The sequence below is a fragment of the Rhipicephalus microplus genome, chromosome 1, assembly GCF_043290135.1.
Source record: "Rhipicephalus microplus isolate Deutch F79 chromosome 1, USDA_Rmic, whole genome shotgun sequence".
NCBI lineage: Eukaryota > Metazoa > Arthropoda > Arachnida > Ixodida > Ixodidae > Rhipicephalus > Rhipicephalus microplus.
This window is the reverse complement of record NC_134700.1, coordinates 55412292-55434942: the sequence shown is the minus strand read 5'-3', so window position 1 is coordinate 55434942 and position 22651 is coordinate 55412292. Positions and strand designations below refer to the sequence as shown.

The window sequence follows — 22651 nt, the reverse complement described above, 5'->3', positions numbered from 1 at the left end:
CGATGTCGTAGGCTTTGGAGAAGGTGAGACCCGTCTCCGCGAACAGGCGTTGTTGTAGGCCTGCGTCACGCAGTCCGCACACAAAACGGTCACGCAACATAACGTCCAAGGGGAGCATAGTAGTGTTAGCAGGTGTGGCAGTCGATCCTCTCTCCTGCGCAGTAGCTGCAGCTGTCGCGGTCAACGTCGCAAAATTGCAGTCAGCAGCGAGCTTTTTGAGAGCCGCTACGTATTCGGCCACTTTTTCGCCTTCCAGTTGGTCTCGCCGTTGGAAGTGGGCTCGACAGTAGACCTCCGATGGCCTTGGGTCATAGTGCTCTTGTAGCGCTGCTACGATGTCGTCGTAGTCAACGGCTGCCGAAGTGCGTGGCTGAATCAGGGCACAGACTGTGTCGTATGTCTGCTCCCCACACAGCGTTAGCAGGTTGGCCCTCTTCATTGCTGCATCAGTGATGTTGTTAGCCTCGAAGTAAAATTGCAGGCGTCCAAATCACGATGACCATGATGAGCCGTCGAATTCGGGTAGTCGATTTGGGAGCCCGTGCGTAGCCATAGCTTGTAGCTTGTCAATATCGTTGCGTAGCGTTGGTCCAAATCCACTTCCTCGTCGCCACTGTTATGTCCGGTGTTGTCGTCAGCCCATAGACGTACGCGTTGGTCGCGGTAGTCCAAAAAGCTCAGACAGCCTCGAACGGTTAAAAACAAGTTTATTCCTATTCGGATGGAGGCGGCGGCCGAACTGCCGGGGGAAACGACGGTGGCTCGTTTGCGCCGAGCGGGGGAAGGGGAGGAGTCAACATCTGGAAGCAGTTTCAGCATCCGGTCCTTCGCGGGTTCGGAGGCTCGCTCGTGACACAGGGGGTGCTTGGAACACAACACTATGCTTAAGGAATCTGTATATATTATTACCTTCTGTAATATTATTCGTTTAATTTGTTTAACGGCCCCAAGTATCGCATAAGCTTCGCCGGTGAAAATGCTTGTATCAGAGTACAGAACGCCGGCTTCCCAAAAAGATGGGCCGACGGCTGCGTACGAGACAGAAGTGTTGGACTTTGAAGCATCTGTAATGAACTCAGGACATGTGTATGTTGTAGTTTAAGGAAGTATGTCTGAATATGCACAATCGGTGCGTGCTTCGTAACCACCAAGAAAGACACGTCGCAGTCTATTGCCTGCCACTTCCACGGTGGCAGGCATACTGTGGGAGCCATCAAACGGTGTTCAAGTGGCACACCAGTTTCCTTCGCCAAACCCCTCACACGGATTGAGTGGGGCTGTCTTATAGAAGGCCGTTTCTCAAACACAGAAAGGCTTGACATGTCATTAATTGTGGAATATGAAGGATGTTCCTTGTCTGCATTCACTTTAAGATAATATTTATAATATTTAAAAGACATGTAACATCTCTGTAGGTGGAGCCACCATTCGTTCGATTCCACGTACAGGCTTTCCATAGGGCTAGTGCGCAAATCACCCGTAGAAAGACGGATGCCTAGATGATGAACAGGGTCAAGCATTTTAAGGGCAGTAGGTGTCGCAGACTGATATGCTATTGTCCGATAGTCTAGGCGAGTACGTATGAGGCTTGTATACATACAAATTGATCAGACACGGCTTGTCACTTCCCCATGTAGTGCGTGACCACACTTTTAGAACATTCATGGCTTTCATGCAGTTGTCTTTTAGAGACTTGATGTGTAGTATGAATGTTAGCTTAGCGTCCAAGATTAGGCCAAAGAATTTGTGTTCAGTATTAACAGAAAGCCGTTGCCCATGCAGTTGAATATCGGGTTCCGAATGAATGCCTCTCTTTCTGGAGAACAAAACACACTTGCTTTTCTGTGCATTCAGTCGGAACCGGTTTTGTTCAGCCCAATTGGAGAGTTTGTTCAAACCAAGCAGAAGCTGCCGCTCACACATGGCCAGATTACGAGACTTAAAACCCAAGCTGGACGTCGTCGACATATGTGCATTAAAACACTTTTCGAGGAATGGACAAGGCAAAGAATTCATTTTAATAATAAAAAGTGTGCAGCTAAGTACACCACCATGCGGCACTCCTGTTTTTTGGACAAATGCTTGGGAAAGAACGCTGCCCATTCAGACACAGAATGTCCGATTTGACAAGCAACTTTCAATTATGATAAACATTCTGCCACGCACTCCAAGTTGGAACAGGTCTCTTAATATTCCAAAGCACCATGTTGTATCGTAAACCTTTGCGATATTGAGGAACACAGACAGAAAATATTGTTTGTGGACGAAAGCGTCTCTGATCTGTGCCTCAATACGAACAAGGTGGTTGGTGGTGGACTTAACCTCTCGAAACCGCACTGAAACGGGTCGAGCAAATTGTTTGTTTCAAGAAAATGTAAAAGTCGGCAGTTTATCATTTTTTCAAAAAGTTCGCACGAGCAGCTTGTAAGTGCAATAGGCCTATAACTCAAAACTGAAGAAGGGTCCTTGCCCTCTCTCAAAATGGGAATAATAATAGCCTCTTTTCAGGAAGTAGGAATAGTGCCAGAAAACCAGATAGCATTGTACAAACAAAGTAAGGTTTTTGCCTTTTGATTGGCACGTTTTTTAACATATCGTACACCACTCGATCAGAACCTGGGGTGGAAGCACTGCAGGAGTTCAGTGATGTCTGGAGCTCAGCCAAGCCGAAAGTCTGGTTGTATGCTTCATGTTTTGTACATTTGTGTTCTAGTTTCTTCTTCTCAATTTTTCTTTTGTGTTTTGGAAAGCGTCAGTATAGTTTGACGAGCTGGACACCTGTTCGAAGCGTGCGCCGAGGAAGTTCGCCTGATCTTTCAAGCTGTCACCATGTGTGTTTACGAAAGGGAGTGAGTGTACTTGTCTTCCTGCTACCCTACTAACCATGTTCCAGACTTCAGCCTTCTCTGTTACGAGTTGATCCCTGTTAAAAACTTGTGCCAACTTTCCCTTCTGGCCTGCCGACGGGTAGTTTGAGTGTTAGAACACAGCACTGCGTCGCAATGTTCCTCTAACAATGCGTGAGCACATTGGATACATTGTGCCTTGGAACAATCAGCAAGATATTATATAGTAATTGGATAGATGCTGGTGCAATTTATAAGAGGACAAAGGGAGACCCACAGATGAGCGCTGACTTACAACTGAGTTTATTTGCACTTGAACAAGCCTATTTATGCTCACCAGCATTAAAAAAATAATCACCAGCGTAAGAAACACTCGTGATCAATGTGTAAGCATGCTTTCTGTTACCCTAACGAAGGCTGAAGTTGAATTATTAGATAGTCTTGTTTGACGTGTTCTTTCGGTCTCACAAGGTTTTGTTTTGGTTTTTTATTCTACTTGACGCTTGCTTTCCTTGATAAATTAGTTCATTTTCATGGAGCCTGGTTTGACATCCCGGCGACGGGTTGTTTTGATTTACCTTAGTCCATTCCTTGGCATAACGACATGCTTTGGCCGCAAATAACACAAACACAAGGTAAAGGTACACACGACATCAGTATTGTTCCTGGGCATCTTTTCATTGCTTCTGCATGCTTTTGGTTATGTATAGCGCAGCTCTGCCGCGAGCGCAAGAAGATGTCGTTTTTAGTAACTGACCCCGATATCTGTTCTCTAGGTTGTTATGTATTGTTTCATTCTCACGTGCTTTCCACGTTTTTTATCACTTTTTCTTTTAGACACCCACTTTACCTAATCTCCATGGTAAGTTAAACATTTTACACCCTGTACTTGGTCGGCTTTTATTTTGAAGGTGCCGTTTTATAGAGTATAAATTATGTGCCATCTTGGTTCCGAAGATCAGTTTGCCTTGTGTGAAATAGGCGTGCATTATCTTTCATTTTTGGTCCCGCTTTAAACATTTGTATTTTCTTTCTGTTTATAGATCTTGGGTTTTGCTTATATCGTCTTTTATTTCACTTTTCTGTGTATAGGTTAATACAGGCAGGTTTTGGTGCATAAAAAGGCTTGTTCGACTGCAAATAAAGACAGTTGTAAGTCAGCGCTCGTCTGTGTTCTGTGTGTACTTTATGGTCTTCATCTAAATTGCGCTGAAGCCTATCCATATGTACCAACTCGCCCAAGTCATAGTGCTATTGGAAGATATTACAACCTCGTGGAGATGTGCAGGTACAAGTTCAGCTGCATTTTTAGCACTGTCACCCACACAGCCTTCGTGTTAATAATGCACGTAGTGAAGACACAGCGTATGCTTCAGTTTCATGTTGCTAAATTGTTATTGCAGCATAGGTCGCACAATGTGTGAGACTTTTTCTATTCAGTGCAATCACTGGCTAATCCTAACGTTTTATAAGTGCCTCCTTTCAACAGGTGCCCATGGTTGAAATTATCCCACAAGGAAATGGTAGGTTGCCAAGGTTACCAAAGCAGGCACCAGGGTGAGCACTTTTCCAGTAGTGTTACTGTTTACACAGACATTAAACTGACACTATTCAAATTTCACCGGACTTTAATTATAATTTCTTCATTTTAATTTCACAATGCAATTACTGTATGCGAGAAGTGGAGTGGAAAGGCAAAAGTGAGCTTTTGAACCACACTAAAACTGCAATCGAGATGGAGCACATGGATCTCAGTGCATTATTGAGATCATTTCTCAGTGACTAAATTACTTTGAACAGTGGAGCTGTTTAAGCTGGCCACTTGTCCGTAGTGCGAAAACAGAAATGATAATTATCATGAACTGCAATGCACTCTTTGTGTCCTCTGCTTTGCTCCAAAAAAACGTGCAGTGATTTGGGCAGCATGGAATGCAATAAACTGAAGAGAGAGAACAAGTACACAGAGCAAGAGGGAGAAAGAAATATAGGAAGAAAAAGAAACTGAAAAATTATTTGCAAAAGAAATTTTTTGGCGAGGTGGGAGCCGAACCCGCACAGACACAAACTGTAGGAAGGATCATAACCACTCGGCCATCCAGGTAGAGCATAGCATACCTTGCGTAGTATAATATAGTATTGCTACATGCATATTGCCATTTTCTGAAATGATGCGCGTGAGTGCCTGACCGAAAAGACGAAGGGCTGTCTCTGTACCATCGCTGATTAACCGGTCATGCCGCAGCTGCTGGCTATAATATTTATACAAAACAGCTGCCGCAGCTTTGCTGCGTGAAAGAGAAAAACAATGACAGTTGGTGGTTGTTGTTCGGCTAGTGCCATCATCTCACGGCGAATCTTGTCGACAGCTATCCGCCAATAGCTGGATCGAAGGTCGATAGTGAAGTAGCACCGTAAAGGCAGTCTAAGGCATCGTCGATTCTAGGCAATGGGTGAACATCTTTCTTTCATTTTGTTGAAATGCCGATAATCCCCACAAAAACACCACCTTCCATTCTTCTTTTTGACCAGAATGACGGGAGAAGCCCAGGGGCTGCACAAGGGCTCGATTATGTCTTTGGCAAGCATCTTTTTGACTTCCTGTTGTATTACTGAACGCTCGGATGCGGAAACATGGTATGGACGTCGGTGAATGGGGCTCACAAGGCCAGCATTGATGCGATGAGTGACAACAGTTGTTTGGCTCAAGGACGTGCTGGCGAAGTCGAAAATGTCACGATATGACTCCAGAACATGATGGAAGACTTCAGCTTGATCAGGACTGAGGTCTGATGGCACCATGTGTTCCAGATCAATGCCGGATGAACGTCATGTACTTGGACCATGGTCTGAGTTGCAGCACTCACACACTCTGAAGGGCTCAACAGTATGGTCTTGTAGGGCAGTAATTTCGGCCAGGGAGACACCTTGGAGAAGAATTTGGGCAGTGAGGGCGGAATTAATAAGAAAAAGGCAGGGGCGGTTCCCGACAATAGCCCAAATTGTGTGCGAAACAGCGACTCCATGCGTCAGCATGACAGCAGAACTCGGCGCAACCATGCAATTGCCATCAGGTACAAGTGGCGTGGAGGAGAGGTCGACGTGTGTAAGAGATGTAGGCGGAAGGCATATTAAATTGATGTAGCAGAGACGGATTTGAGGTGGGTCGGTTGGACCGGGAAGTAGAGGCATCTTGAGGTAAAGAACTTATGGCTGAACAGTCCATAAGGGCAGAGTGGGTGGTTAGAAAATCTATACCTAGAATGAGATCGTGAGGGGAATTTTCAATAACGGTGAAAAGAACAGCAGTATCTATCTGCAATAGTCACACGGACAGAGTACATGCCAATAATAGCGGCAGTTCCCACATCCGCGACTCGTACAGCTCGGTTCAGTGTGGGTGTGACAACTTTTTTTAGTCGGTGATAAAGAGCAGCATTCATAATGAACACATGCGCCCGGGTATCAATCAATTCACTCACAGGTACATTATCTGAAGTAACGTCTAAAAGATTCCGGGTGGCCGGTAATGGCAAACGAGGATTTCTTGCAGAGATCGTCGTCAATGCAGCTCCACCTCCAGAAGCTGCACTGCCTAGTTTTCCGGTCAGGGGTGCTGCAAATAGGTCAGAGAGGCAGGATGGCGTTGCGGGAGCAAACGAGACAGACGGCGAGCAGGGTTGGTGAGCTGGCATAGAGAGATCTCGTCATAGGTGCGGCAGGACCAGGGAGTGTAGTCAGCATAGGCGAATCAAATGTTGAGGACGACTGGTGAACAGAAGTGGCCTGGGGGAGAGGCCCATAATGTGCCGGCGGAGCCCTGTGGTTGCGACAGTGGCAAGCGATATAACCAACGCGTCGGAAGTCGAAACGTAGGAGCGTGTTATTAAGTGTACGCCATTCAGACAAATTGCGTTGTCGAGAATAGTCGGAACTAAAGCGAGAAGCGGAGGGACGACGATAAAAAGGCTCGGCAGAGTAGATGGGTAGAACAGAATGTAGGCCGACGTTGGATAATTCTTGACAAATCACCGCTTGTATCAGTGAGATCGTAATCGATGAAGTCTCAGGTGTCGGGAATGGAGTGGCTACTGGTTGGGTTGCCTTGACCTCTCGACGAATGATGCGGGTGAGGTTCTCACATGGTGGAACCTGGAGGAAGGCGTCATCACAGGAGAAAGTAGCAGCTGTGTTCTGCAGGCGCATGATGGCATGGGTGACGTGGTAGGCTTTAGCCTGTTCTAGATGGCAGCATTCTGTTAGGATCGTGTCGATGCTCATAACATTATTGAAGACCAGCAGGTTGAAAGCATCGTCAGCAATTCCTTTTAGGACGTGATGGGCATGTGCTGATCCGCCATGCTACAAAGGGCCAAGACGTCAAAAATGTATGAGACGTACAATTCAGTAGACATCTGAGCGCACGTGGTTAGAGTCTTCTTGGCAGCGAGCTGACGACTAGATGAATCATTAAAAAAATCACGAATCCTCGTTTTGAAAAGATCCCAGTTCGTGATTTTGGCTTCGCTGGTTTTGAACTATGCCTATGGCATGCTGCCGAGCATGAGCGTGTGATCCCCGTGGTGAGAAGCACTGACGGACACGTACTGGCAGAGCCTGGAGTCAACGTCGATGATACTGTCAGCAGAGAAAGTGCCGGGATCCCACAGGGGCGGGAGGGCGATGCAGATTGTGAACTCGGCTGAAGAGGTCAGCGGTGTTGAGGTATCGGAAGTACAAGTAGCCGAAGGGTCCCGGGTGTTGTGACCCCTGCGTGTCTCCATCAAGGTACAGGAGTCGTGCACCTCCACTAATAATGTTGCGGGTAGGTTATTTAACTAATCGAAGGACTGGGTGAATAAGATGCTACCAGTCCAACAACAACCAGTAACTGTCGTCATCTTTCTCTTTCTGCAGCAAGGCTGCGGCGGCTGTTCTGTATCAATATATTTTACCGACCGCCTCGAGGATCCAGCACCTATTTTCTCAAGTAACAGTAAATAGTATAACAAGGTGGTGGTGGGATAGGGAAGTAAGGGTGACATGTGAGGCTGAAGGGGAGGGAAGAGAGTGTAAAGAATGGAACAGAAAGAATGAAAATAACAGAGAAAAAAAAAAGAAGTAAATGACACAGAGAAAAATCAAAGTAAGCAAGTGACAGAAAGTGAGGATGAAAAACAGAGCGACAGAGAAGGGTGATGAGGAGCAGAAAAAGGAGAGAGTAAAGCATAGCGTAGATGGAATGAACAAGAGCGAAACAAATGCAGAAAGAGAGAGAGAGAAGAGAACCAAGCAAGAAATAGACACAGAAAAAAGAGCAATAAATAAAAAGAGAGATGGGAAGAAATAAATAGAAGTAAACAGCCCAAAGACAAGAATCACGGCGTATCCACGAAGTGAATGACTATGAGAGGGCGAAGTAGTTGGATCAATCAGTATTCCCATAAATCTCACCTGACAGTGACCCCTCATTCATGCAAATGAAGGCCAAGTGGTGTACAGTTATATAGTACAATGATTATTAGTCATGCCTTCAGTTATATACAACGTTTCTTGGTCACATTGGTAAAAAAAATAAAAGATGTGTATCAGGGAGCATTCACTCGCCCTCCTGGAAAAATAGATAATGTTCTTGAGTGGTTAACTTGAACATTTCAACTCGTGGCAGGTTGGCTTTGCTTTTCACCCTTGTTGCACGTGAAGGTCTTTTTGTTTTCTGTTTTCAGGTATATATTTCCCAGTGTAATAAATTTACTCAAAGTAGTTCGTCAGTGCTTGTCTCATGTGTTCATTCTTTCTCGGTGCCATTTTTTGCGCTGTTCCCTTCAGTAGTATGTACCACCTGGCCCATGAAGATACCTTTCCGCCAATGTTTGTTTTTTATAAAAAACGTTGTAGCACTTTCATTGCTTTGCGATGCATTTTAGATGGCCATAGGCCTAGTATTTTATCCAACGCAAACATTCACTCGGGATCTTGCGTATGAAACTTCTGTTCGACTCGCCGTCCGAGTGTGCCGTGTTTTGTGGACAATTTTGCAACAGATGATAGATATCTTCGTCATCCTAGCCGCATGAACATGCTGACGATGTTGCACACTGTATCCGAAGTAGGAAGTGTTTTGTGTAAGCAGTTTCATTTATTTACTCTCAAGGCCGAAGCATTACAGAGAGGAGCGGGTATACATCGTACAGAAAATCAGGAAATACAGCAAATCAAAATTATATGCGCACAATGGCGATCTGAAAACCATAAAAGAAAAGAAAGACTGCGTGATGTGAAGAAGAGGCAGGGTGGTTGTAACAACAATGTTCAACATGGTTGCGTCTTTGAATGACACGCGCACACAAAAAACTAACAAGAGAAAACACAGCGTGACTTAAGTGGTGAATTTACGCGAAATGGTTAGAGAGGGCGTTTTTAAACAAAGTGAGGTCAGTGATAGCAGCGATAGGGGTGGGAAGGTGGTTCCACTCATTTGCAGTTTTCGGGATGAATGATTCAAAATATAAATTCGTGCGGGCGCTAGGAACGCCCACTTTAAACTGATGATCGTTGCGTGAGGAAACGTACAATGGGGGCTGGAAAAGTGTTGCTAAAAGACGGAATACAATGAAAGATCTTATGGAACAGGCAAAGGCGAGATATTTTACGCCGCAGTGAGAGAGTGGGTAAGTGAAGATTGGCTTTCATCGAGGTAACAGTGGACGTGCGATGGTAGTTTGACATGACAAAACGTGCCGAGCGATTTTGAACCGCCTCGATGCTGTCAGCGAGGTAATTGGTATGTGGATCCCAGACTGATGACGCGTACTCGAGTTTGGGTCGGACTAATGTTTGATAAAGCAGAAGTTTAAGGTTAGTCGGAGCCAAAGAAAAGTTTCTGCGCAGATAACCTAATGTGCGATTCGCATTGTTTGTAATATAATCTACATGCGTGTTCCAAGAGAGATTGTTAGAAATATATACTCCTAGGTACTTGTAGGACGAAACCAGATCGAGATTGCTGTGGTTAAGTGTGTAGTCGCACGGTACATTATGAGAAATACAACGGGAAATTCGCATAGCCTTGCATTTAGTAACGTTTAGCTTCATTAACCATGCGTCGCACCATGATGAAATGTGATCCAGGTCTGTTTGAAGGGCAAGATTATCTGCGTTAGTCCAGTCTAACGCAGATAATCTGCGTTAGTTCCGAGTCTTAGGCGGTGTATAAGAGTGTCGATATGCCTTGGGAGATGGCAATCTAATCGGCATTCAGGATTAGGGTCAACAGCATATATGATCAATTTCTTTGTTTTGTCTGTGAACCAGGTGCTGTCTGGAATGCACCTGTTCACTGTCATCAGCATATTCGTCAGTGGCGGCTACGGTGCACAACGATGCCAATGGCAATGGACAAGCCTCAAACTTAAGGAGCTTCAAACGACTATGCGCCTGATATGACTGCTGACTGCTAGCTTTGGTTCTTTTTAGTGATGCTTGTACTGCCATAACTCAAGAAGCATTTTATTTAAGTTGTGAACTTTTGTTTTAACTCTGTATCTCGAACAAAACTAGTGTTAAACGGCCACTCACCAGGCCCCATACCAAACTTTAGTTAGACAGTGGAAATTGTTGGGTGTCCAATGACGAACATTTCGCCACAAAGATTTTTTGAATCAGTTCATCACGAGCAGAGAAAGCAGGTTTTTTGAAGCGGGGCGCAACAAGAATGAGAAGAGGTGAGCTCGAAACCCTTGCCGCTCTTTCGCGTAGCCTTCGAAAGCTAACTCTCTTCCCCACCCTCTCCGGCATCCGACCAAGAGGTCACGTGCGCATGAAGTGCCCCAACAAATCCAACCCCCGAGCACGCGAGCGGCGTTGCTTTGCTGACCAGCGTTATTTTGTGGTCTTTCGCTTGTTTCTGTGGGATGGTTTAGAAACGCTGGCTTAGACACGGTAGAATAGATGAGCAAAACGGGTGCGCGAACGCGTAGGAGCGTTCCACGGCGGTCGTCTGCTCGATGCGCTGATTGCGGAAACACGAACGCATGCGAAACGCCGACACATTAGCCCCACATCTCAATGCAATTCACGGGAGAAAAATGGAAAAAAGACGCTCACTCTCCCTTATTGCATCTCATTATTTATCTAGAGCTTTATTATTCTCTTCAAGCAACAAATTACATAAACTGCATATGCCGTGTTAAATAATTTTTGCCATGTTACGTGCCACTGTTTGCAACGTCAGAGCAGAGTTGTCTACGCAGAGGACCAACGTCACTGCATTGCCGTGTACGTAGGGCCATTCATACGCACACGTCATACCCTCATTCTCTGTGCATGCACTGGCAGAAGGGAGGGGGAGCAGCGTTCATCTTCAAATTTGACCCATTTCCGAAGTGCGTAGCGTTGCAAATTTTGGCAGACGTGATCATGAACGCCTCGTCTATGCATAGCGCTTGTCAGCTCAAAACTGTCAAACCTGGTGAGGGGCCCTTTAATGCACTGAAAGAAGCTACATTTAAATTGAGCATGCTTTGGTGGTGCATTTTGGCTCCCCGTTAACAGGATTAGTCACACTTTTAATTTCAGGTGCGGCAAACAAGCAGCATTCATGGAGAGTACTGAGGCCCATTCTACGAAAGATTGGCACTCTTAGGGCACACTGTTCACATATGTGGTGTAAGAGGTACTTCTCATAACAACTTCAGTATCAAACTTGCGATGTGCCACTACAAAACGTTTTATTTACAGCCTGATTAGAGTCAATGCATGTGGAAGCGCTTCTCCGGGTCAAGCTTTGGTGCCAGAGCGGACACGAGAAATCAAGGCCCGAGCTGCCGCTTCGGTGGCACGCAACTAGCTGTACCTTCATTTTTATCCAGCGATTGAGGTATAACACTGGAATGGGAAAGGGAAGCGAGGGTGAAAGGGAAGACAAGGCGGAGGTGAGAGGGTAACATAGCCATGTCACGGATATAAACAGGACAATTTAGTACCAAGTATTCTCGTTTTCACCGCCTGCAGTTTCGGTGCCATTTATATACAAACCTGTAGATCCGTTTCGACTCATATCAGAGCCAATATTATCTTTAGGGACCATATGTCGCAACATGACGTGGTTATCTCACGAAATTGCACATTTAAGCTTACGTTTGAATCTGTGAGGGGTGGGAAAGGGTGAGGAATAGCGATGTAAGAAAGAGGAGAGGGGGCCATGTAGAAAGAGATAAATGTTGAATGAAACAGGAAGATGTAGAAGGAGATAAAGAAGGATGAAAGGAGGAAGATGAAAAAGGAATCCCCCTTCCCCCTTGCGTCAACAAGATGGTGGTACTTGCTGATCAGCTCTACTGTTTACTCATCGAACTGGCTTTAACTTTCTAGCAATTTTTGTGACTCATATTTAGCAATTATAGTAAAAACGAATTTTCTTAAGTCTCCGATCAATATCATCGTAGTGAATTTGACTTTATTCAAGTTGCCCTTTTAAACTACTTTTTATTTCAACAACTCTTTTGTGTGACACCTTTTGCGTAGAAAGAAATGATTGCTTGGTAACTCTACTTTGCATAAAAAATACCTTGCATAAAAGGTTTATTTCAATAACGGATAGTAAAATTTCGCTGTTAGCGAAAAACTTGGCACTGCTGTTAGCCAAAAAGTGGTCATTTCATTGACACTGCAATATAAAGGTTTAACTAAGGTATGTTTCTACAATGTACAACAAGTGAATGAGGCTCTGCATTACAATGGCTGCATGGTGACAAAAAAAATATGAGAAGGCTCACCTGTGGAGGAATGACAGCCACTCCAGGAGAAATCTTCGTGTCCGTTCAACACCCTGCAATGGGAAAAGTGCTCACCAGCCCCGCTAACTGTTCATGCACCAGCAAGTCTCCCCCATGGCAGGTAAACCATCCTCGGCCACACTGGCAAATTTAGTGTCATTCTGCGCTAGTGCTCTTATGACCCCAGAAAGTCGAGCCAGCAAATTGTCATGGAGATGGGTACTCAAGTAGCAAAACAAATATTTGTTATTTCAGGCACTGTCTCTTAAGTAATAAGTTAGAGCTATAAGCAGGGTAAGCCTTATACCGGCCATGTACTTTACGCGAAGTTTACACACCTTTTCCTCTGCAGCCATAAGAGATACAGCAATTATTTTACTATCATTGTGATGATGAGCCATTCCTTAACTTACTGAGCAGATTTAGCACTGAAAAGTATATTGCTCGTTTTTGATAACCTTTTTTTACTTCAGGTACCTAATTATCACTCAATAATAGCTATTAGATGTCGTGTTGCAGAAGAGCACTTCCTCAAACACTAATATTTCTGCTTTAGCATATTTTCTATTACATTATCTAAATACTGGCTGAAATCTACGATTCTATATACTATGGTTGCTGAGAAAAAAAGAACATAGGTACAAAAAAGCATTTTTGGGGTAATCTCATTTAAAGTTGAAAAACTGAATTACTTAAAAAGTACAACGCGATAACAGCAAATTGACATACCCGCTCAATAGGCATCAACCAGATACTCATTATCAATACAATTTTTTTCTTTTGTGTTGAAACATGTTGCCTGGCGGGCCATTTGTCCCCTGTTATCCAGCCCTGTCAGCACAGTACTGCCAAAGCAGTTCAAGGTTGCGTAGGCCCTGCACTCCGCAGTGCCTTGGCGAAATTCGAAAATAGTTCAGCACATTTACACGGCCTATACTGCTATCATTAAAAACTGAACATCAAGAGTGCATATTTACAGCATTTATTACCAAATTATGGCAGAGCCTTAAGGTAGAAAATGCTATAATATAAAACAAGTCATGCCTGCAGCATGGGCAAACTTCAACTGCATCTGTGGCTTCAACCATCATAAAACTTTGAGCAAGTATCTCAGCAATAAAAAAGAATACAGAGCGAAATCTTGTAGACTAGCTTCCCAAAGAGTCATAAAACACAAGAGTTACCTTGCAGTGGAAGCTTGTTTCTTTGGACTGTGCGATCTAATCTGATACACATCATGGATGCTACTTGGAAGTGCTGCATTCATTGGGTTTTATTTTGTCCACAGGTTAATTTGAGAAATTTTTTAGGCCTGTCCTAATTATTGAGATTTGACTAGCTTTTATTACTTATCGATTGGCAAGCTTTGTGGGAGCACATGTAAAATAAAAACCTTGTACATTACACCAGTCATTATTCCTGCCTCTATATTGCTCAGAATTGTTCTAGATTAATGCACTGACAAAAAGTCAGCTTTAGTACTTGGCACCGTACCTCTGTGTCAGAGCCCCAATGATCGAGACCGTAGGCAGTGTATTTGCGCAGAATGGCGAGCCGCTCCGAGGAGGAGATGTCCCAATGCCTCTTCTCCTTGATTTCAGTGAAGATCCAAGGCTTGATCAGGGCCCCCCTGTTGAAAACACAAGAAAAAATGCATCAGTCCTAGCACACCTGGCTAGCTACACCTGGTGAGCTTTTTTGGACCCAAAGGAAGGCAGTACCTTGCGATGACCCTGTGGCCCAAGTGATTCCACTTCAATTCTACCACCCCCTTAACGAACCTTTGCTCTGTCACATGTAATGACAAAATGTGGCATTGATATAGCCATCCATGGCATGCAACGAGTGTAAATGTGCAATAATATAAAATACTGGCGGTGGCACATCTTCTGTGATGCACAGCTGCTCATAATTTCTGATAGAATATTTTTTTTCTGACTTTCTCAATCAACCAATATCCATGGGATTTTGTTTTAATTATCACAAGTTCTCATAAATAAAATATGACCTGGGAAAACATGCCAACTTGTCTTGAAATGCTTATTGTTTCTTAGTGCTGCAGAAACATCATACACCACTTTGAATAACAGCTACTTATGTTTTCAAATTTCAGCAATCATACCAGCACTATTTACTTACATGGCATATGTATACGTGCGCAATAATAAGGGTCAGAGCCTGCTTTGTCCTGGGACAGCTTGTAGCCACTTCCAAATGTTGGCACTTTTTTGGCACGGCACAAGTGTAGAGCAGCAAAAGTGGTTTAAAAAACATTTGGCCAGCAATAGGCCAAGACCAAGCCATTTCTTTCTTTCTCCCTTTTGTTTCCCCCCAGGCAATCTTTGCTATGAATGGTGGAAGTGGCAGCACTGTACAATGAAACTCGGTGCAGGTGAGTGTACAGAAATGCCAAACGTGTGTCAGTCGCGTGTACACATTTGTGTGCACAGTTTTTCAATGCTAATTGATGCTTTATGGTGGGCTTATTAGTGATCAGTCATTTCTGGTAGATTCAAACCAGACAATATTGAACTCAGTTAAGTTTGCAATGGTGGTGTCACTTGTTTTGCAGACTTGTCAACTGATAGACCATAAGATGCAATTAACTTTTCTACTTGTTCGCACATAGCAGGCCACCAGTATTGCTCACGTAGTCGCTGCTTTGTCATAGTTATTCCTGGGTGAGACTCGTTGGCTGTGTCAAGTCGTTCTACGAGAGATGATGGTGCGACGAAATTATCTCCACGAAGTAGGAGGTCTGCAACGACTGAGAGCTCAGTCCGCACAATGTAGAATGGAACTGCATCAGCAGGCACCATCTTCGCTGCAGGCCATGTCGAAGTCACCCACTTCATGACCTGTTGCAGCAGCTGGTCTTGCATTATTTCAGCGACAAACTACCCATAGGTAATGGATAGTGAGACCACACAAACAGTCTCCCAGTCTCTTCCTCCACTACCTTAACTTAGAGAGGCATCCTTGAAATAGCATCAGCAACCACATTCTTGTCACCCTTTTGGAATGCAATTGTGAAGTTGTACACCAATAGTCTTGCGTGCCACCTTGCTATTCGGAACGGATGGCGACCTACTCCCATTGTACTCAGGAGTGTAGTCAGAGCCTGGTGGTCGGTACGCAGACTGAATGAATGGCCCAAAAGGTACGCTCTGCAGTGTTCGCATGCCCACAGGCATGCAAGGACTTCCAGTTCTCTAACGAAGTACTTCTGTTCCTGTGGGGTAAGCCTGCAAGCAGCAAATGAAATTGTTACTGGCTCATCATCTCTTGTTTGCTGCAACACTGCTCCTAGCCCAATAGATGAGGCGTCCGTGGTAACGATAATGTCCCCCACAAAATCAAAAAGCTGTAAACAGGACAAAGAACTTTTCAGCTGCTCGAAACAAGCTTGTCTGGCAGGATTCCAAGTGAATGCAGAATTCTTAGGTAAGGGCTCACGAACAGGCTCGACAAGCACTGCATAGTCAGGTATGAACTTCGCGTAATAGCCAACCATGCCTTAGAATGAGCGCAGGGTAGAGATATCTGTTGGTGCTGGTGCAGCCTTGACGGCGTCAATGTTGCATTGTAGTGGCTGCATACCCTGGTAACTTATTATGTGTCCAAGGAATTATATTTATTGAACATTGCAAATACATTTGTCATTCAGCTTCAATCCAGACTTTGCAGCAACACTTGCATCAGGTTCTTGAAATGCTCCTCAGGTGTGTTAACAAACACAATCATGTCAGTTATGTAGCAGACAGTATTTTTACACTTCTGCAGGATGGTTATAATCATTTTCTGAAAAGCAGATAGTGCTGATGCAAAGCCAAAGCACATGCCTTCGATACAATCCACTATCGGTTATGAGGGTAGTTAATTCTCTACTTTCAGGACTTAGCAGGACGTGATACGTAAGCGACTACTAAATCAATCTTGGAAAAATACTTTGAACCGTGAAGTTAGTGCAGCAGTTCTTCCGTGTGAGGCAATGAAAATTTCTCAATGACAACGACTTTGTTCGGTTCATGTAGATCGACGCAAACTCTTATCTTGCTATTTTTATTTGCCACTACTACAATTGATGATACTTACTCTGACACATCTACCTTTTCTACTATCACATCATTCTGCTCAAGGTGCTGCGGCTCTTCACGCACCACCCATCGCAAAGTAAATGGCATACTGCGCAATTTAGCAGTGACAGTAGTGACCCCTTGTCTTATCTTGGCCTTATGAAAGAAATTTGCTGCTAGCGCAAACTTTCCATCAACAAGGTTGAAAATTCACAGAAAAGTTCAGGATCAAGGCTTTCTGGCACTTGCGTAATGTTTGTGCATTGCAGTGGCATACCATTGATTTGCAGCCGCAGAGCCTTAATAGCGTCGATGCCGAGGATGTCGGTACCACTTGCTGACCTTAGAAGACGACTGGCACCGTAAAAACACCCCTCAATGCTTATTATGCGGCAAGAAAAATAGTACTCTGTCGCTAAAGTTTAATGGCCGATAGAATCGATACAGCAGAGCCTGTGTCTGTGAGGAGACGTACAGGCACTTTCTGCACGAAAGCGTCCACATGTATTGCTGTTTTGTTCTGGCGGGCGAGAAGCAACACGCTGGGGTCTTCGGATGTATTGCAGGCATCAACCTCTCGGAAAGCAAATGCCCGCTCGTCTGGCATGCTCCTCCGACATACACACAGGAAACGTCCCCATTTGCTGCATGTTTTATCCCATGCCTTGCATGTTTTGGAATCTGCGAGATGCCATGACAACCCGCTACGAAGACAAGCATTGTGCTGCGGCAACGACATTCGTGCTATACAGGATGGCATATGATCCCCCGTTTGGATGCTCGCAGGTTATGACTGTAGCTCAAGTGAGTATTTCGTGGCTTTTTCAATGTTGTTCGAGATAACACACCTAACACACCTTCAAGCGTAAGCAAAATTCTTTCCAGAAGTAGACGTTCCCAAAGAAAATGGTTGCTCGTTTTCGCTACAATTTGGTCACGAATGAAGTCATTAGGTTGCTCGCCGAAATTGCAGGTCAATGCCGACTTGCGCAGTGCCGTGACGAATGCTGCTGTCGTCTCCCTCGGTAGTTGGGTGCGCTGTCTGAACCAGTGCCGTTCTATGTCAACGTTCGTTTTAGAAGTAAAGTAAGCGTCCAACATAGGCACTGCTGCATCGTGCTCGTCGCTTGAGCTGCTTTCTTCGCTTCCCGCTGTATGGGTAATGCATAGTACAATCACTGAGTTTCCCCCCCCCCCCCCCCCCAAGCAGTGCAACAACAAAGCTTTATGGCAAGCAGATGGGTGGACGCCCCTCCCCGATACCAGAAAATAATTCAAAAAAAGGCGGTGCCACTGCATCTACGGAAAGGCAGGCTTCCCGGGCATGGGCAGGAACTCATGCAGTTGGTGTAGGCTCATTGCTTCAGTTTTCGGTCATTTCATCACTCATAGCCAAATGTTGTATCCGTTGCCATGCCCTGCTGAACTAAATCGAAGAGCCGCAAGACCACGAAGTAACTATACCGACTCAGCACCCCAAACAACTCTGTTCATTCTTTGTCTGTGATTCTTTGTCCATGACAATATACAATGATGTGAGCTGACAAGTTAAAGCGCATGCGCATGCCTGGGTTTTAGATAAAAATGCACCTGCTAAAGTCAACAAGCCCATCTTCTTTGGTTAGCATGGAATCACTTTCAATGTATCTGGCTTGTGCGTTTTAAGGACCGGCTGCATTCACAGCAGTGGTCACCGGCATCAAGTAATGGTTAACGATAGGGTTAGTCAGGTAGAGGTTCTGAATGTTGGTGCATCTGCTTAGGGTGATGTAGACAAGCCTCTGTGGGTGTTATCCACCATCTCCCCGCTGCTTTGCATCCACACGTGATTCTTTTTAGCAGGCCAATTTTTTTTATTTACACATTTCATACATTCAAAAACCGCCATAAAGTATTTTGACCATCTGCGAAAGTTTTTCTAAAAAAATTCAACACTCACTATGTTCACCGAAAGTTTGAATTATGATACTTTGAATTATTGTGAGTCAACTGTGCTTGTCTGAGCTGTTTTGTAACACCTTTGTTTAAAATAAATTTACTCATTAACATAGCATGATTTCTTCAAATTGATTTTTCACTTGAAGTTAGGCCATAAAATGCACCTTACAGCTGCTAAGATCCTGTATTCTTTCCTCAAATTATTTGACAGCAGGCCTATTACCTTGGCTACACACAGGTAATTCTGCTATTTTCAGATCCATTATCTTACCTGAGTGCACGCTTATGACACCATAACAGTCGTGTGTACAAAAAAAGAAAGCCCTAAAGACGCCCACAAAGCCCGCAGTTTTAAGAACCATGCATTCAAGCAAAGTAAAATACTGACATTTTCTGTTGCTTAGTGCGAAATGACTGACTCCCACAAGTAGGATGTTGAAATAGATGTTTTTTTTTTTTTTTTTGAAAATGGCTCCATGAAAACTCCCCTCTTCTAGGATGAACTGAACTTACCTGGCAATCATCAGACCACTGACAGATGTCTCGGACAGCCGTTTCTCAGCATCCTCCCAACTGAGCACGTCCCCACTGCCTGCATGCATCCAGAAATGTTTTGCGTGTACTGATTTCCATGTGTTGTGTGACATGTCTAGCAAATGAAAGCATTTCTCTCTTTATCGATTACAAAAAACCATACTGTAACACGTTTTAATGGCCAGAAACATTTCACAGCTGAGAAGTAGTACACGAATCAATTCAAAAAGAAAACTATGAGATCTCTCACATTCAAGAAGGAATCTAATGCAGTGGTAAACTTCCGGCAGAAGAGCACTCACATTTCCTTTGACCAATTTTGGTACAGTGAAACCTAGTTAACTTGAAGTGACTCGGGCTGTGTGAAATATTCGAATTAAGTGGGTTTTCAAATTACTGGAACTTACAAAAAGCAGGATGCAAAGAATTTGGAATTATTCAAAGTAAGCAGGGCTGGTCGTCTGTTGCGCCGGCCAGCTTCGGGCTCCAAGGGTAAAGTTTTCCAGCAATATTTGGTACCAATTTTCCTGCAAACAGGTAAGCCTGGCTGCTGTCACACAAAAAAAAAAAAAAGAAAAAGAAAGTTGTGATTAACTAAAATCTGTGTCTGCGGAAGATAAGACATCTTTACTGAAACACAGTGGTGGCAATCAGGCAGCACGTTGCCTGCTCCTCACTAGGTCAGCGTGTCAAGACGTGATGATTCGTCAATTCTTTCTATTAAAATAAGGAATTTATTAATGATGTCCAGGGGAAAAAATTCGCTATGTGTTTCTGGCTGGACAATATGAATAATGCAGCTTTCAAACTTAGTTTTCAAAGTAGGCATTACAGCCAAGAACTCTGCCAGCAGTCCAAGTGTGCTAATCCCCGGAGCAGCCAGCAATTAGAACTTCGCAAACATTGTGAATTCGGCCACACTGTCCTTTATTCCCGATTTGCCCAAGCAGGTAGCCGTTGTTGCGCCGCAAGTTTAGGACGAACCTCTGAAAACTGAAGCTTTTCATCGTACTCTTCCGCAAAACTTTTCGCGTATGCATGTTCCCCTTCGGAGGGAAAAGCCTTTCCTCTTCATAAAGTTAGTTAGCCAGCCCTGCTCTCTTTAAACTGGCTCCGCATTAGACCTTTTTCTAAGAGTAATTGCATAGCCCACACTTGGAGCAGTTTTGTCGTCACGGGCCGCTGTGCCGCTCACTGCTCAAGCACATACTCGCCGAGCAGCTCTTTAATTTGCGCAAAACGACCCTGCTGTGGTCCACTGAAGCCTTTGCGTGAGGCTTTGCTGTCGACAATCTTCTGCTTTTGTTTCCGCCGGTCCCGCACGCACGTTTCGGGAACTCCGAACGACCGCGATGCGGCCCGATTTCCGTCCGTTTCTGCACACGCGATGACGTTTCTTTTAAAAACGGCATCGTGGTGCACTCGAGTTTTTGGAGTCGGCCCTTCCACGCCGTCGATGCTAATGCACTACTAGATGACGAACTCCTCCGCACACGTATGAAGTGCCGCACATGGGAAACACATAGGCAGAAATGGCCGACGCGCCATGCCGACGCACGTAGGAGGCGGCCAGTTTGGATTTGCCGATGGCAATAGATTGACCGTAATTTTTTTGTTCGTACTCGATTCTAACGCGCATGCGATTTATGAACTCGCTTAACTGGACAAAAGGTGCGCGTTAGATTCGAGTAATTACGGTATGCCTACGTAATGCGAAAACGCAAGCTGTAAGCCGGAGCTGTTTCTTTTGAAGAGAGAGATACTTTATTTGCGCATAACACGGAGCATTGCAAATAGTCAAGCCCTATTTCAGGTCTCTGTTGCCCTTGCCATCTTCTCTGCCCATTGGACCACCCAAAGCTGATAATCAAAGGCCGAGCTGGAGAGCAGTGCCTGCAAATTTTCCTCTGTGTTATTCATGTTGTGCTGTTTTTCATAGTGAAGTGTACACTCCCACGTAATGTGAAACAGAGTTCGTGTGGTTCCGCATCACGGACATACACATATCTTTGTATGCTCCGGGGTAGAATACCATACATGTCGCCTGTGTAAGTTCGTGTATGTGTTTGTCTGGAGTCAGCTTAAGGCTGCAGATTCCATTGCTGCGAGGTTCTATGCGGTGTTGGGTGTTGGATACAGTTTTCTGTTATCCCTGCAATACTGAAAAATTGTAGCGTGATTAGTGTCTAGAGGCCTTGGGTCCTCCAGTGCAGTGTGGAGCTTGCTTTTTTTTTTTTGAAGACGATAGTCTTTCTTGGGGACATTAAACGCAAAAATTTTGGTCTGTCTGTCTGCACATTTGTCTGTTTGTTTCAAACAGTACCAAAGCTGCCAAACGATACTCTGAACGGCCGACCCATCCGCAGCGCCCACCAATATTGCTCAAGATTCAGCGTTCATGCTTGTGCGATTGTCAGTTAAAAAGCAATCACTGGGCATATCTGAGGCACCATAATAACACGTCAATATTCTGTCTGTGTGTCTCTTACTAGAAAAGGCATACATAAGTAACTTTAAGGGTCATAGCCTTTATAACGCTGCACTGACCATGCAACACTTGCACGAAAAAGGAAGTGTTTTCTACACTTTGCTAGGACGACACGGTTGCGGGACCTACCAGTTGCCTACCTGTTACGCACATTGTGATTTGAGAAGGCGCCACCATACCCGAGTGCCCTTGCTACGCTGCACAATGTAAAGTGCGACACACTTTTGCTCGTGCAATATTCTCCACAAAACATGTTGTTAAAGTTACACGTCGGAAACGAACAGAACGTGGTTGCAAGCTCCGAGTAAAGGCTAGACTCTAGAGAGCAGGGTGTGTTGACGCTGCACATGAACGTTACCTTGCCAAAGCTCCATCATTCCCAATTTCAAGTGTTACCAAATTTATGTCTGTAAGGCGCGGCAATGGAGTGAACTTTGTGGGGGTGCTGACACCCCCTAGGAAGTTGTTTGCGTCGCGTGGCGAATGTGTTTCGCACATAAGTCCCATTTCGGGTTACAACTACTGGGTAGTAGGTGGCGTAGTGCTCGCCATTACAAGACCCCACACTGGCTGCCAGACGTGGAACTCTTGCAGCATCGGACGACAGTTTTCACGGTTCGGAAGAGCCATTTTGTTAGAGCTGGGGTAGAGTAGGCCTAGGGGAACTTCTATCCTAGCATTGGCGGTGTGCTTTGTTGAGAGCAGGAAGATCGGTTGTTTTGATGTGTTTTAACTTGTCGGCACGTTTGGTTGTTTTTTTTCTGCTCAGAAGTGTTTTTTTTTAGTCTGTTGTCATTGGTTCTCAAGAACGTTGTTCAGTTGGGACGAGAGCCATGCAGTCTGCATCCTGAGATGAGCAAAGCTTACCGCAGGATAGCAGGCCAGGCCCAAAGCGAGTGAGTACAGAAGCCTCGTAGGTAGTCCGATTTTCTGTAAATAGCTTCTATCTTTTTGGGCTCAGGGAGCCGGGCGACGTTGCTGTCTGGTATTGCGGCT

The 22651-nt window shown here is 44.7% G+C and overlaps 1 protein-coding gene across 10 annotated transcripts in view; it reads right to left on the bottom strand.

The window, feature by feature from the left end:
- Dus3 (Dihydrouridine synthase 3) overlaps positions 1-22651 on the bottom strand; it is a 243518-nt gene that overhangs the window by 52578 nt on the left and 168289 nt on the right. For all 10 annotated transcript variants that reach the window (XM_075869244.1, XM_075869350.1, XM_075869491.1 and 7 more), the window contains 3 exons: positions 19147-19225; positions 14114-14249; positions 12620-12672 (listed from right to left, as the gene is read on the bottom strand). In XM_075869244.1, the coding sequence (XP_075725359.1) occupies positions 12620-12672; positions 14114-14249; positions 19147-19225 (268 nt within the window). The remainder of the gene's footprint in view (positions 1-12619; positions 12673-14113; positions 14250-19146; positions 19226-22651) is intronic.